This window comes from Palaemon carinicauda, chromosome 37 (genome assembly GCF_036898095.1).
Source record: "Palaemon carinicauda isolate YSFRI2023 chromosome 37, ASM3689809v2, whole genome shotgun sequence".
In the NCBI taxonomy this organism is placed as follows: domain Eukaryota; kingdom Metazoa; phylum Arthropoda; class Malacostraca; order Decapoda; family Palaemonidae; genus Palaemon; species Palaemon carinicauda.
In genome coordinates, this window is record NC_090761.1 from 48,473,914 (window position 1) to 48,490,933 (window position 17,020).

General features: G+C 40.8%; 1 protein-coding gene across 1 annotated transcript in view; it reads right to left on the reverse strand.

Annotated features, from left to right (window-relative positions):
- Positions 1 to 2,215: 2,215 nt before the first annotated feature.
- LOC137629638 (armadillo repeat-containing protein 6) overlaps positions 2,216 to 17,020 on the reverse strand; it is a 62,088-nt gene continuing 47,283 nt past the window's right edge. Inside the window, exon 10 of the mRNA XM_068361156.1 lies at positions 2,216 to 3,694. Coding sequence (XP_068217257.1) covers positions 3,479 to 3,694 — 216 coding nt within the window. The 3' untranslated portion in view covers positions 2,216 to 3,478. The remainder of the gene's footprint in view (positions 3,695 to 17,020) is intronic.

Sequence of the window (17,020 nt, forward strand, 5' to 3'; positions counted from 1 at the left end):
GTGAAATATTTTACCTTTTACGTCTTGTTTTCAACAAAATTATGGCAACAAAAATCGTGATTATTCATAAAGATTCTAGTGCTTCTACCAACAATCAGTAACGAACTTAATTTTTTTTTTTCTAGCGCCTAAATCTCTCTCCTGGTTCCTGGTTCCTCATTGTTCACTCCGCAAAATAAGTTTGCGGGCCCTCTATCCCTTTATAGATAGGTGCAAAGCTTCTAAGCTTATTCTTATTATTGTTATTAAGTTTATATTACCTGTGCCTTAAGTAAATTAATACCGCAATGAGATTCTCAATCTTTACTTTTATTCCATTCTACTTTGAAATTAGATAAAATAACACCTTTCTATCATAAGTTTTGGCAACCTATTGTTGTCAGTTTGGACTTCTTAAATTCTTCTTTTATATGCATTGCTCTACCTACAAATGCATCTAGATCCCTGCTAGGATTTTTCAGCGTACCTAAACTTATGTCTACATTCATTAGTTGTCCTAATATTGGGCATAGAAATAAATGTTCGGTAATATCTTCTTCGTCTTTGCACAGGTCACACAAATTATCTTCATATTTTCCCCTGAAATTCGCTTTTAAGTTGAGCATATTTAATCTTGTTTTCATCACAAGGGATGCCTTATCCAGATTCATTTCTCTAATATATGATTCTAAAGAAGATTTAAGATAAAAGACACCAGTCTAGAGTCTAGACTATAGAGAGTGCTCCCCATTAAGATACTTTTTATTTATTAGAGCTGGTCTAATCCACAAGTGCTTTGTATTTTAACTAGTGTAATAGGTTATCCCATAGATGGAGACCTCATGAAGCTAAGATATGATAAATTTATATTGTGATACATACGTTTTATTAATTTTTGTCAAATTATACCATATAGGATTCACTTGCTTTCCTTGGAACACTTCACTCTGAAGAAACGCGACCAGCCACAAGAAATATTGTGGATGTGGACTGGCACAGAAAGACCATAAACAGACGCAAGTGGAAAGGTATATCTAAGGCCTTCGTTACCACTAACGTATACATAAAAAAACAAAATATCTAATAATCACTTACAATTCATAAGTATTTATGACACTTTTACTCATTATTTGAGTATGATATTAAGTAGAGATGGTTTGCAACCAGCACAGTATCATCCACAAACAACAAATGATTTACCTCCCACTCATGATAAATCTCGTCTATCAGTTTCAATCCTCGGCCAAGCACTCAAGAATTTACCTCTCTCCCCACTCCAACAACAGAGAAACTGAACAACTGGCATCACACATCCCTGTCTCAGTCCCACTCTCACTGGAAACCACTTGCTCACTTTATTTCCTATCCTAACACATGCTTTACTGCCTATGTAGAAACTCTTCACTGCTTCCAACAACCTTCCACCAATTCCATATAACCTCATCACATTCTGCATCCCTTCCCTATCAACTCTATCATACGTTTTCTCTAGATCCATAAACACAACATACACCTCCTTACCTTTTGCTAAATATTTCTTGCTTATCTGCCTAACTGTAAAAATATGATTCATACATCCCCTACCTCTTCTAAAACCACCCGGTACTTCTAAAATTGCATTATCTGTTTTATCCTTATTCCTATCAATTAGTACTCTACCATACACTTTTCCAACCACACTCAACAAACTAATACCCCTTGAATTTTATTCATGGTTCTTATATTCCAAATACAAATTTACTATATTTCTTCAGTCTTTACAAACTGGGAGATTCCTAGCACCCAGCTACTCCCAAGGCTGGGGGCCATTCTGTCATTTTTTCTTTCCATAGACTGACAAAATCCATTCAGGATTCATTGGCTAGATTCATCTAAGGATAGCCAGTTCTTTTTGATGCCCAGTGCTTATCTAAGGAAAGTCACCTCTGCCGGTCCATCCACCAGGCATCAGGAGTTGAAGCTGATAAGACATCTTGTCTATTGCCTTAAACCCAATCTGTTACCCTACTGCCAGTGATTTTACCGAGATTTAGGGGGCCATTTCTTCCACACCCAAAGTTCACGTTACTCTACCAGGTTGGTCATCTGCTTATATAACCGTTGGCAAACATGGATTGCTATGATAGACTGCCTAGGATCTCCAGATTAAATTTAACAATGTTACGGGCCTAGTCAGAACCTTAAATAACTAGGTTTCATTGAGGAACTGTACAAAGACATGAGTAAAAGCCATTCAAAATTAGTAAAAATTTTATTAAGAAAAATGAGTCAAATACTGTTACAGTATATAAAGTAAAGCTATGCATAATAATCTTCCTACAATGAGAAACCATACCAGAACAGTATAAAATTAGTGTAACGAGTAGGTGCCTCTTTCAGACTGCCTTATTGTGACGCTAGTTTGTGACACTAACTCAAATCAATAGGTCAGCAAAGTTTTGTAATACAGTGCACATGTGTAATTCCAGACAACCATAGCACAGTTCTGAAAAGACATATCCTCTACTTACAACAGCTCCATTTTAATTAGTGCATCTTCTACAATTTTCTTACAAATTATCATAAATGCATTTTAGGAATAAAAGTAAGTGCAATTGCAACAATGAGGAAAAACTCTCTGAAATACTCTTTTAACCAATACAAGAACCAACATGTTTAAATTATTCAAAAAGCACACTCCCCGGCACAATATTAAACTTCGGACAAAAGTTAGTTGCCACAGTATTACTTAAACCAGATAACCACTAACTGCAAGAAATACAATTCCCCCATAACTGGCTTGAAAATCTATGTACAGACATATGGTGCAAAATAAAAATGCTCAGTATGTAAAATTCCAATTTGAATAAATTAGTTACACAAACTACTTCTAAGAATCCAGAAATTTAAATGTTTTAAATATTCCTACTGTAGATGGAGTTTAACTTTTGACATAAAATGAATCCGTTATTAAAGACCAATTACAGTAATAACCCTCTACATGCCTGTTCAGCCAATGTCAGTCCAATTTTACTTCATTAATACAAAATTAAAATCAGTGTTATGCCATTTTACGCTATCTTACGTTGTTCTCTACGTTAATAAATCATGTTGAAAAATGCAGTAAAATTTTTTTAAAAATAATAAATAATGCACATGTACATACTGTACATTCATTATGAAAATAGCACAAGAGGAAACCATAAGATACCCCTGACAACTTTGTTTACATCTTGAAGCCGTTAAGTGTTGTCCAGGTTCAAGTGTGTAACTTTATCCAGACCGAATTGCTGTTAGCTCCGTTACTTTGTCGAGTTGAACAATTACTGTACCTTACATATAATATATTTTGTGAGTGGTTGTTAACAGTATGATATGCTTCATACTTAATTTATGACTGTTTAAAACAAAATGAAAGTAAGCTAACTTCTTGCAATAAGGGTGTACTGCTTTATGCTGGTCACCTGACTATGGAGCAAATAAAAGAATTTTTCAGATATAAATTTTTTTTAATAATCTTCTAACGGTTGATTTCATGGCCTGTTCCCTTCCACTGCTCTTGCAACTTTACATCGGCACCCAAGTCTCTAAGAGCAGCTTGAGTAACATCTTTCATAGGCTGACCATGATTTTCCAAAGCCTGTTGAATTATATTCTCTGCACCTATTTCTAAAAAGTATTTCTGATTCTCTGGAACACGGGCAACCATGTTACGGATGGCCATACAACCAAGTTTCTGTAAGGGATACAATTATGAATAAAAAATTAGTAGTATACTAGTGTATTTAATTCTAGTAACTATTAATTAATTGGTGGTAGCTATTTTACTGTGCTTTTATAATGAATTAATGAGTATCTCTTACATGAAACACCATATATACCTTTTTTGTCAAAAATAATCTTGAGGATATTCAAATATAAGATTGAGAGAAAACTGCAGAGCTTAAAGAATAACAAAAGTAAATATCTATATCTAAATTCCACACTACTGACTCTTGGTATTTTATGTACTGTACTACTGTACATTGTACAGCGAAGCCTCACTCTGATACTTTTGAATTTAATGCCAATGACCTTCAAGTTAATGGTGTCATATAACTCAAATAATCAAGCACTCTAAGAATCCCTAATGAAAATATGTGATGAGGGACCAAGGAATAATCTGAGCATAGATCAGATCTACAGCAGTCATTTTTCAACTTCCACCCCATTGTACTATGATTATATTCAATTACTTCAAAGAAGAACTCTGCTGTTTTAATGAATACATTCAAACTAATTTTAGTGCTTCAAGAAACACATTCTATACATTACTTGAAGTGCCCTCATTCCAAGTCTCATGAATTAAAACCAACCTATTTTTAGGGAGATGTGTGGTCTCCAAGGACTTTACTGTAAAAGGCTAGAACAGGTAATTAAAATATGACCAAATTACCAAATATATATTGTCTTCCCTGCTCTAGGGCCAATTCATTAACATGCAAAACATGGTCTCCATGTTTATAACAAAGATCCTCAAGTTCAGTCACTATTGAACTCAACAAAGCACCTCTAATGCTGGAATCATCTTGCTATAAGTGATACGTCATCACCGAGAACCATCACTACAGCTGGAGACATGTGCACCAACTTGTTCCCAACCACCATCTTCCAACTCGGAGAATCGAAGGAGGAAGGGTCTTGGAGACCACACAGCTCCTGCGCAAAAATAGTTTCTGATGTTAAAGTATTGTATGATCTCCAAGGACTAGTACCAGAGCAATAACCGAGTAGACTTGAGCACCATTGAGGACAACCGTCTACTACCCAGCAAACAATTTAAACAAATTAACCATGAGTGCAAAGATGAGCAGAAAAACTAACAAAGTGTAACTCTCACTTCATAAGGGATAACTCTGGAGAAATACTGAATGTCTGTCATTATACTCCTGTTAAAGGACCTGGCTGGAATGGGCCTTCCTTTCTCTGGATTCCCTTTGTAGGGACTATGAATGAGCCAAATACTACTCGCGAATGCCTTTTGGATTTATTTCAGGTAAAATCTAATGTTCACCCTATATCCAGACAAACCCGTATGGCTCTGGATGTCCTGAAATTACATATTTCCCAAAAACACTAGTGAAGAAGCAATTTTTCTCACATTGTGGGTTTTACACATGGAGAGAGGATCAATAGAATATCAATAGCCCTTGTTGAAAGGGACTTGTTGTTCTATGAATTTTGGAACAAACTACTTTTTGAAGGCATGGATCTCTGCAGGTAGAATTACAAGGTAGACACCAGATAGAGGTTACCATCTCCCACCTCTAGAGCTGTAATATAAAGTGGTTCCCATCTTTACAGCAGCTTTTGATTTCTTGCAAAAAATTACAATTTTGAAAGTAATTTTTATTTTTCCTTACGATATAAACCTGAAGCTCTTTATTGTTATTATTGTCACTTGCTAAGCTACAATCCTAATTGGAAAAGCAGTATGCTATAATCCCAAGGGCTCTAATAGGAAAAAAGTCCAGTGAGGAAAGAAAATAAGGAAATGGATAAACTACAAGAAAAGTAATGAATATAAAATATTTTAAGAAGAGTAACATTAAAATATATCTTTCATACATAAACTATAAAAACTTAAAAAAAAAAGTTAGAGAAATAAGAGAAAAACGTTTGCTCGAGTATACCCTCAAGCAAGAGAATCCTACCCGAAGACAGTGGAAGACCATGATACAGAGGCTATAGCACTAACAAAAACCCAAGGGAAAGTAGCCACTGAACAATTATAGTGCAGTAGTTAACCTCCTGAGTGAGGAAGAATTTCTTGGTAGTCTCAATGTTGTCAAGTGTATGAGGACAGAGGAGAACACGGCAAGAATATGCCAGGAGTATACTTTCAGCGAAGCTAGGAGACTAGCCATAAGACTTTTAGCGAGGTATAACTACCCAACCGCCAGTTAGGTAGGAGGTAGTACCAGCTACCCCACTCATACACACACTTGTGTTCTATTTTAACTTTTGATTGCAGACAGGAATTGCAGGGGGATAGGTGCTGGCAGGACAAATTTGTAGAAAGAGCTCAAGGCTTGTACCATTAGGAAAGATACAAATTACTTTCAAATTTGTCATTTGCTCCATCACTAATACAAACCCTTACACTTTCATTAGAGAAGGCTCACCCTAAAGTGGGTAGAAGTCCTAACCAACAGGCTGGTTTTTGACAAGAGGTGTTCCTCCGTGCTCCACACAATCTAATAGAGGAATCACCCTGACACCTCACTAAACTTCCGTGCATGTGCACACGTTTAGTGGTCTGAGCAACCCAAGCAATTGTGTGATAACTAAGCACTCTGACTTATCCAGGTAAGTACTTTTAGAGTCCTAGGACTTATTTGAACAAACCAATGGACATTGCCCAATTCCCACAAGACTAGGGGAAATGGGGATGTAACAAATATATTGTATGATCATATATCAGGTTACACAAGGGAAATGGTTCTACCTGCAGACACCGGAGGCCAGCTTGCAGCGTACTGTAGGTGCTGTGCCCCAAGACAAGGGAAGATGAAAGAAAGAAGATGCCAGTCACTCTTATCATTCATTCCAGACTTAATCCCAGGTAACATCTGCCCTCCATCATCTGCTACTTGTTAATCAAGGAGCTTCAGGTGTTTAAAACAGCCCGACTCACCACCTTCCCCAAGGTGTCAAACCACGGAACTTCCTCCTCGAAGGATAGAATCAGGGAGGACTTCTCACTGGGGAGTCTACAGGGTGGAGACTGCCTTCTGAAGGTCCGCGGTTTCGGCACCTGAAAAGGAGGGAGTATTAGAACCAGCATAGCCTCTTGCTCTGGCTTGAAAAAGCAAGTTGGAGAACATGCTGAACGAGTTATGACATACTTCTGCTCCTTCACTGCGTCCTTGTGGGTGGCTTGGAATGGAACTGGTTGACCATGGTTCACTGGAGGATCTCTTGCTGGGCTCCATAGAACCTGACGCTCAAACTTTGTTGGGAGATAACGTGTTGCCTGATAGAAACTACCACATTACGAGCTATCGGGAGGTCACGAGCAGAAGGAAAGATGCACGCAGGGCTTGATCTAGCAGATTTTGGTGAAGGTGCGTCAGTGGAATGCGTAGGCGCTGGTGTGCACGATGATCTAGAAGGTCTGGGCGAGTGTGCTTCATCGCACGCCCAGGGGCTGGGTTTTGCGATGCTCTAGTAGATCTAGGAGAAAGCTCGTCATTGTAGCGTGCAGGAAGCAAATCAAGCATGGAATGGTAGTCACACACAGGGAAGCAATCATGCGTAGACTGCAGGTCTCGAGCAGGAAGGTAGTTGCAAGTAGAAGGATGCTCGCGCTCAGGATGAGCAGGCTCAAGATGACGATCACATGTGGATTGTCTGGGAGCGTAGCGATGATCCGAAGATGAGTGACGAGCATAAGGAAAGTCCAAATGTCGTTGACAATGAGCTTTTGGGTAGCGTGAAGTGTAGAAGCACGCTAAAACACAATGATGCGCAGGAGACTGGTCTCTACAAGATGCATGGTAGCAAACAGATCAAGGATCTCACACTGGCGAGCTCCTGGAACAGGCGCGAGGAGAACAATGAGTGTGTCAATCTCAAGGGTCATCATAGGTGAGACATCTGTGGTAGGGCAAGGACGATCGCAGGGACATGCGGAAAGGGCTGCGTTCCATTGACAAAGGTTTGTAGGATCCTCTAAGGTGATGACGAGCACTCCTCGAGTCAAGTGCAGGAACAGGATGAAGAGACAAGGTCCCGTGTCGAGCTTTCCGGGGGAGAGTATTCTCCAAAGGAGAGTCGCACTCCAAAGGGCTGGAAAACGGCGGAGGTGAAACAGGGCAGCAATTTGACGAACTACATAGAGAAGAGTACTCAGGGGAGGACCTCACCCGTGAATGGGAAAGGTGACCAGAATTCTAACTCCTGGCGCAAATATCCTTAAAGTTTCTTCTTTTAGAATATTGCATAATATCAAGGGACGTATTCTTGACACGCCACATAGCAATCTGCACCCCGCATAGCGTTTACGCTTCAAGGGGAAAAGTGGCAAAATAAAAGAGGACCCGTTATTAAGTTCCTTTCCTCCATTACTGCTAAAGTACCCCGATGGCGCTATAATCATCCATCCAGATGGTGCTATGATCGCCGCCATCTTTATTTCCTTTTTCTGTAGCGGTGTCGCTCGGTGTTTTTCCCAGTGCTCTCCCGTAAACAGGATTTATTATGTAATCTCCTGCTTCTTCTGCCTCTGGAAAGTTGGGTATTTGATTCTTATGCTGTACAAATTTAGCTCTGGCCGTAAAGTAAAAATTAAAGTGAATTAAAACTAATTTTTTGGCAGAGCTATTGCCTAGACCGGAGGCGCCTTCGGCGCTGTCGTTCGTAACGCATGAGTTATTTAGTTAGCCAGAACGACCTTCCCGGTATAATAGCTTATACAAATAGAATTAGCTATTTAGTCTTCATTGCTAGGAATTATTTATATTATGCCGATAGTATTCGCATTAGTTTCGGCGAATTAGGTAGCCAATCTTGCTTATGCTAGGCTTCCTAGCCTAGGCGTTATAGTTTACTCTCTTGCATTATATAACAAGTGTTCCTAATGCTATTAAATTTAAATGAAGATAATAGGCAATTTATACATGCAAGATATATGGATTGCATATAATTTCCTCTTCTAAGATAGTATACGAAGAGAGCTTTGATGAGTTAGGTAGTCGATCTTGCTGTCGCTAGGCTAGCAGCCTAGTGGCTTTAGTATACTTTCATACATCTCCCAGGTTACCCTCATATATAGGGTAATCCCTCCTTTCCTCTGAGTGTAGCCTTTGGCTACAATCCTAGTTGATCTTAACTCGAATTGTCATTCTCGCAAGGTTAGGCTAGGGTTTTCTGCCCCTTCACCTAGCTACTGATGGTGAGCTTTGGGTTTGGGTCAGAACCTCAGAGTACATGTCGTGTGCCGGCAGCTAATCGATAGGGTGAATGTACTCCCCTGTCGAATATTGTTGGTTGGCATAGGAGGCTTGGCCTCCCTAGACTGCACTTGAAGGGGTCATGTGATCCCCTTCTCCCTGTGGTTTAGTCGACTAGTCCTGTGCTTGCAGACCCTAGGCTGAAGAATAGTGTTTATTTTACTGCCTAGGATGATACCAGCATTGGAACTCTGTTTCTCTATAATTAAGGGAGGCGGCTAGATGATGCCGGCCCCCCTTACTGTATTGGCAGACCATAGGCTGGGGAATGTATTCCCCGTCCGCCTAGGATGGCGCCGATACTGAAACAGAGCTTCCTTTAGGTGTGGTAGGGCCGGCATGCCACCGGCTCCTCTCACATCTTATACAGAACCCTTTTCCCCTTCTCATTCTGTCCTTTAGTGATGGCCTAGCCATCACATCACTGTGGCCATTGTCCTACAATCTCGCCGATTGCCGGCAGGCTGTAGGGCCGGCTTGGGTTCCTGCAAGTATGGGTTAGTCGTAAAGCTTCCTTATCGGACATGAGCTCCGGGATAGCTGTAGCGGCAGGTCTAGCTGCCAACAAGAGACCCATTTGCCTTAGTGTTCTTCAGTCCTTCCTTGGGCTGCCATCCACACCCTACGCCGGCAGATACCGGCATGGAGGTGGATGGGTGGAAGCTTGATTATTTTATATTCTCCCCTTCTATTAGAACCCTCATTCAGGGGGAAGGAAGTGATTCAGTGGCTAGTGCCGCAACTCGTACTTCACCCTTCACTCCTTGCTTTCTCTCTCTCTATTGGCTAGTGCCGCCAGCTACTAACCTAACTGACGGCTGCTGGCCACTAACCTTGCCGGCAAGATGCATGCTAGACTTGTGGCTGGTATTCCAGCCACTACCACGTCACATTGTATGCTGGCGGGGATAGTGTGCCGACAGCCGGTGACCCGCCAGCGTCCGGCAGGCCGCCGGAACCCGGCGGGTCGCCGGCCATAAAAATGTATCAATATTGTGTCAGTTGAATTGAGCCTTAGGTACTAGCCTTGCCAGCTGTATGCCAGCAGCAACTATATTATATGTATATACAGTAGCCAGTACTGTATATCTGTAGTATAGAATATACTGCAAACAGAAAACTATAGTATAAAAGTATGCAATAGTTAAAATTTCCAACATACTCTGTGTATCCAAGCGCAGTATATTGTTGAGACCTTATAAGATTGGGAAAGGAATTCCCTTTCTTTATACTGATAGATGATCAGTTATTTGACCCTCATTATTAACTCTCTTGGAAGTGGGTGTTGTTTACACTATTCTATCCTTATAGACTAGACTCTTCCATCGGGCCTCTTAAAAGAGGATAACTCTAGAATTAATATTGAGGGAGGTCACAGCAATTGGCTGGGCGGGGAAACACACATATGTGTCTTTCCTATTTCATTTCTAGCTTATCTATCCTGAGCTATATGCAATAAAATAAAATGGAAAATATTATCATAATATTTATAAGTTTATCCAGTGAGATAGACTACGTTATACTCATTTTATTTTCCTTTCTTTACAGGAGGACCATGTGAAGTGCGATAGTGTCTTCTGAAACGTCCGTAGCAGGAGCGTCTATGGCCATCTGGGGTGTAGGACACACTCCCACTGCTCCATCACCAAGGGACCTCTCAAATACTGGGACCCACAGGTATGTATGGTATGTAAAAACCTGTTGTATGAGGCTTTTGAAAATCCCAAGTCAACGGAGTCAAGGGATGCAGCTCGGAATAAGCTGCGCAAATGGGTTTGTGGCTTCCAAAAGAATGCCACGGGGCCTTGCCTCCATAGTGAGCGTATGAGAGCCCTTCTATTCCCCAAAGCATCTGCAGATGCTGTTATTCCTCAGCCTCACCCTGAGATCTCTTGCATCCAGATAGCCGTCGACATGGATGTCTCGGATACGATGAAGGACATCCATCTAGATGATGAGAGGATGTCAGAGGTGTCAGAGAACACCGAAAAGGACCTTCTGGCGGAAGGTCGAGATGAGGAGTCAACGTTGGCTCCCGAGACGGAAGAGGATAAAGTCGAAACAGTCACTGTTTCGTCGGTTCCTGCTCCAGAAACTGTGCCCTCTAAGTCCTCCGCTCCTCAACCTGGGGTGTCGGATGACACTGTCTGCCATCAAAGCAATGATGGAAATGTTCAAGAAGAAGAGCGAACAAAGGGAAGCTGCATTCAGGAAGGAGATCCTTCAGATAACAGCGTCCCGTGGGTCTCAACGGAGACTCAACGTAAAGGATCTTCCCTCATGTTCCGAGGTAAACTTACGGAGGGATGCCAAGTACATGCCGATTACAAACGGTAAGATCTTCATTTCAGAGAAGCTGGGAACTGTCCTTATCGAGGACATGGAGTTCTAGCCCAGCTTTGAGTTCTATCCAGACTGCTTCGTTCGGTTAAAGGCAGAACCGGTATCCAAGGAGGAGACAGAGCCTAAGAAGGTCATAGTGCTTGACCATGCGAAGGCTCAGGCTTTGCTAGCCAGCAGCTTGAGGGACAAAGGCTTCACCAATTCAGAGGTGCCAGCCCTGAGCAAGAAACATCCCTCTTTTCTTGCTCCAGCAACTATGGCTTTCCCCTTTGCGGAAAAGTCGTTTAACGAGGTGATTAAGGCAGTGGAAGCTGGGAAACCCTGCCCTGCACTGGAGGAGTGTACGCCCCTTTCCCTAGCTTTGCCAACGGATCACAATGACTGGAAGGATATTCAGCTTACCTTCTCAGTCGGGAAGTTGGAGACTGATATCACTGGACGTCAGTTCAGCGAAAAACTCCCCATGTTGTCTGATTTCTATTACGCAGGGAACAAGATACAAAGGAGAGACTAGCTGCCTCTCTATCCCTCCAGGTGTCTATGGAGGTAATGGCCAGTGAACAAAGATCCCTGGATATGTTCATGGTCTTGGCTAAAGCTCATTCAGCAACCCTAACTAAGGACTTTTACAGCTTTGTTAGGGCAAGAAGGGCTTGTAGAGAGTTCGTGTTTGCCTCGGCTGCGGTCAAACACGAACCCAGGAAGTTGATATCTTCCAATATCTGGGGGAAGGACCTATTCCCAAATGAATTGGTCAAAGAGATAGTCGACAAGGCCGCCACGAAGAATAGAAATCTTCTCCAGAAGTGGGGCATGTCGGCCAAGAGGAAGTTTTCTCCGGATGAGGGTCCCCAACCGAAGAAGAAGACAAAGAGGCCAAGAGTGCCTTCTCGCCCTGCTAGACGACAACTTCCCATGACCACGGTGCCACAGATGGTGGCACAGCCCCAAACCACCTACCAGATGGTACCTCGGGTGGTGACTCAGTCACCAGCCTTTACTCCCGCCTATGAGAGGCAGTCCACTACCTTTCGCCCGAAAGGTAGAGGATCCAATAGAGGTTCCTCTAGATGTCCCTCGAGAGGAAGAGGAGGTAGGGGAGGACGCGGTCAAGGAGGCAAGCCCTCCGGAAACCAGAAGCAATGAGATGCTTCCGGTAGGAGGAAGACTCCGACTCTTCCGGGATCGTTGGACCTTCGATCCCTGAGCCCACAGCCTAATCAAGAACGGACTAGGTTGGAGCTAGAAGACAGCTCCACCATCATTTCCTCGGTTCTTCCAACACTCCACCCCTGTTCTGGAAGAATATACCCGAGAGCTCTTGAGCAAACGGGTGATAAAGAGGGAAAAGTCCATCAAATTCCAAGGAAGGCTGTTTTCTGTTCCCAAGAAGGACTCAGACAAACTCAGAGTCATTCTGGATCTGTCGCCACTCAACAAGTTTATCGAGAACGACAAAAGGGCATACACAGTCTCCATAGACATGGCAGATGCCTATTGGCACGTTCCGATCAATCGTCAACTCTCCTCCTACCTAGGATTCAGGCTACAAAAAAGAAAGTACACTTTCAGAGCCATGCTCTTCGGACTAAACATAGCCCCAAGGATCTTCACGAAGCTTGCAGTAGCAGTCGTTCAACAACTATGCCTACAGGGTGTCCAGGTGATATCCCATCTGGACGATTGGCTGGTGTGGGCAGCATCCGAGTCGAAATGCATGCAAGCATCCAAGAAAGTGATCCAGTTCCTGGAACATCTAGGATTCAAGATCAATACCAAGAAGTCTCGACTATCTCCAGCTCAGAAATTCCAATGGCTAGGCATACATTGGGACTTACAGTCACATCGTCTCTCCATTCCATTAAAGAAGAGGAAAGAGATAGCGGGATCTGTCAATAGACTTCAAAAATCCAACAGGATTTCAAGACGCCAACAGGAGAGAGTTCTAGGCTCCCTTCAGTTTGCATCAGTGACAGACCCAGTGCTAAGAGCACAGCTAAAAGATGCGTCAGGAGTCTAGAGAAGATACGCATCAAACGATCGAAGAGATCTAAGAAGACCAATACCGATTTGGCTACGATCACTTCTCAAGCCATGGTCGGAGGCCAGGAACTTCAAGAGGTCAACACCTCTGCAGCCGCCTCCACCCTCAGTCGTCATCTACACGGATGCATCGTTGGAAGGATGGGGAGGTCACTCTCATCAACGCAGAGTACAAGGAACTTGGTCCTCCCTATTCAAGACCTTCCATATCAACAGTTTGGAGGCCATGGCAGTCTTCCTCACATGAGGAAATTATCCCCTCGCCCTTCAATCCACATGACTGGTTTTGGACAGCAAGGTAGTGGTGATATGTTTGAATCGCCAAGGCTCGAGATCGCCTCAACTCAACCAAGTGATGTTGGCCATCTTCCACTTAGCAGAAAAGAAGAGATGGCACTTGTCAGCAGTTCACCTTCAGGGGTTCCGCAATGTGACAGCGGACGCTCTATCCAGGATAACTCCGATAGAGTTAGAATGGTCCCTAGATGCAAGATCATTCTATATATATGTATATATATGTGTGTATATACCATATATATATATATATGTATGTGTGTGTATATATATATATATATATATATATATATATATATATATATATATATATATATAAAACCACTTATATTTCAGAAAATTCAAATGCCCCAAAAAGAGACACAGGGAGGCATTGGAGAACATGGAAAAGATAAAAGAAGAGGATCAACAGTGAACTGGAAAGAATAGAGTTCAAATGGTATGAAGGGAGAAGGTTATTGACACTGATGAGGAAGATAAATGAGGGGAGGAGGATAGTGAGGGTGGTGGGGACCTATATAGTAAAGTGGAAAAAATAGTTATTCTCCCCTAATATATATATATATATATATATATATATATATAGATATATAGATACATATCGCTGTCGGTCTGTTATATACAGACCGATTTAAGGGAGGGTTATCTGATATCATATACCAACCCCAGTGATAGGATACACACACACGCACACACACACACTCTCTCTCTCTCTCTCTCTCTCTCTCTCTCTCTCTCTCTCTCTCTCTCTCTCTCTCTCTCTCTCTCTCTCTCTCTCTCTCTCTCATCATTAGAAAACTTTATCGTATTCTTTGTAATTATACATTATTGTAGATATTTTATGTAAAAGGAAATAGAGATTTTTACAACATTTTTTTGTACAGTAAAATATTTTATCGACTAGTTTTCTATATATTTCGAAGGCTATCTATTGTGGAATTATTACATAGTCACTTGGATTTACTCATAATCGCAGAGCTTTATTGTTTTGAGAGAAAAATATAAAAAACGAATTTAATAAAAAATATTTCTAATCAATAAACAATATAGAGGAAGTATATGAATGCACAAATACTCGGTTATTTAGATTAAAATTAAAAATAGAAAGTTATTAAATTATATAAAATTTTTCTTTTGGTCAGTAGTGATAAAATATGCAAATATGCAAAATAAACATGAAAATACAGGTTATCAAATAACATATGCGATAGTAAAAAATCTTGTATACAGCTACTGAGCAGGAACTGTTGCCTCGTACGGATGGGGTTAAGAAGAAGTCTAAGGTTTTTCGACTTCAATGAAGACCCCGAAGAAGAAGAGTCCCTCTCAGACTGAGGACATGAAGGTGCCGCATGTGCGCCCCTCAAGTCCTGGACATGTCCACATGACGACTTAAGAAAAAAACTGTCACGACTGAAAGAGAAAAACAAAAGAGAATTAGTCAAACAGCAGTCAGAGTTGGAGGTGGAGAGAGACAACGTCCACTCTAGGCCGAGCCAAAAGAAAAAGTCACAAGACAACACAGGTGGGTGTGTGAGCAGGGTAGCCAGCTATCCCACCTACCTTGCGCTAACTAGCGTTCGTATGGCTAGTCTTCCAGCTTTGCCGAAAGTATACGCCTAATAAAGAGTGAAAGGGTTTTCATTTAGTGTCAGAATTAAGTTTATTTTACAAAGAGACTCTTTATCTTAAGATTCATAAGTTATAAACGGTTTGTTTGTTTTACAAAAAGCCTTTTTAGCTTATGATTGGTAAGTTGTAAAACGGTTTGCTTATTTTACAAAGTGCCTCTTTAGTTTACAATTGGTTAATGATCATCAATCTTAATCTGAAGACTTTATTAAATGTAAAGGCTCCTGGAGACTGAAAGATAAAATAATTCCATGTTATCAATGCAGATTTTTTTTAGCAATTTCTCTAATAGTACATGGTACTGACAATGTACTTACTTACCTGGCAAACTTGTTCTTAAATGAGAAGTAAATACTTAAGCACAACAGTTATCATTGTTACTACTAGATAAGCTACAACCCTAGTTAAAAAAGGAGGATGCTATAAGCCCAAGGCCTCCCACAGGCAAAAATAGCTCAGTGAGGGAAAGGATAGATATGTCATATATTAACTAATAAGACTCATGACTGCCTGTTCCACATAAAAACAATTGCTGCAAGTTTGAACTTCTGAAGTTCCACTGATTCAACTACCTGATTAAGAAAATCCTTCCACAATCTGGTCACAACTGGAATAAAAATTCAAGAATACTGTGTAGTATTGAGCCTTATGATAAAGCAAAACTGTTAGAACTAACTGCATACCTGGTACTATTTACAAGATGGTACAGTCTGGGAAGATCTGAATTCAAAGGATGGTCAGAAGTATAAAAAATCTTATGGAACATCCATGAAAAACTAACTGAACTATGGTGACAGAGATTTAATATAAAAATCAGGAATAAGAAATGACAAACCGCAGATTTTTGTCCAACAAATTAAAATGAGAGTCAGCAGCTGCAGACCAGACAGAACAATATTCAAAAGAGGGCAGAATAAGAGAATTAAAACATTTCTTCAGAGGAGATTGATCTCTTAAAATCTTAAAAGACTTTCTCTTTACGCCAACTTTTTGTTCAGTTGAAGAAGAAACAGAAGAATGTGTTTCTGAAAAATAAATTTGCAATCATAAAATCAAAACTAAAATTCTAAAGAAGTTGTATATGATTAAGAAACATTATCAATGCCAATATTTGGATGTTGAGGAGCCACATTCCTCAACCTACTTACAATCATAGGGAACTTCACGGATTGATAGGGTTTAACTTCCTGCCCCTTAATTTGAACCATGCACTAATTTTGGCTAGATCTCTACTGTACTTAGAGATTCAATAAACCCAGATCTACATTCAAGAAATGGAATTGATGAAATCAGGAGTATTGTCTGCATATGTAATGAGCTTGTTTTCTAGGCCAAACCACATATCATGTGTATATAGTATATGAAAAGTAATGGACCAATAACACTACCCAGAGGAACACCAGATATCACATTTCTATACTCACTATGGGGCCCATCAATAGCAATTCTTTGCAATCTATTACTTAAAAATTCAATACAGGGTAATGATGTTAAGAAGAAGACCAAATTGTAAGGACATCACATGCTCCAAGGCCTTTGTGAAACCCAAATTGCAAACTAGAGATCAGTTTATTCCTTTCAGTATACTATTTAGACATTTTGTCAAAAAGTTTTTTAAAACAGTTAAGAAAGGTAAACAATTTGATGAAAAGAAACCAAAACGAGTGGATGGAAAGTAAAGGGTAGAGAACATACTGTCAATACTACAGAATGCCACGTAAAGCATATTATAGGCCTCTCTGAGGGATATAGATAAG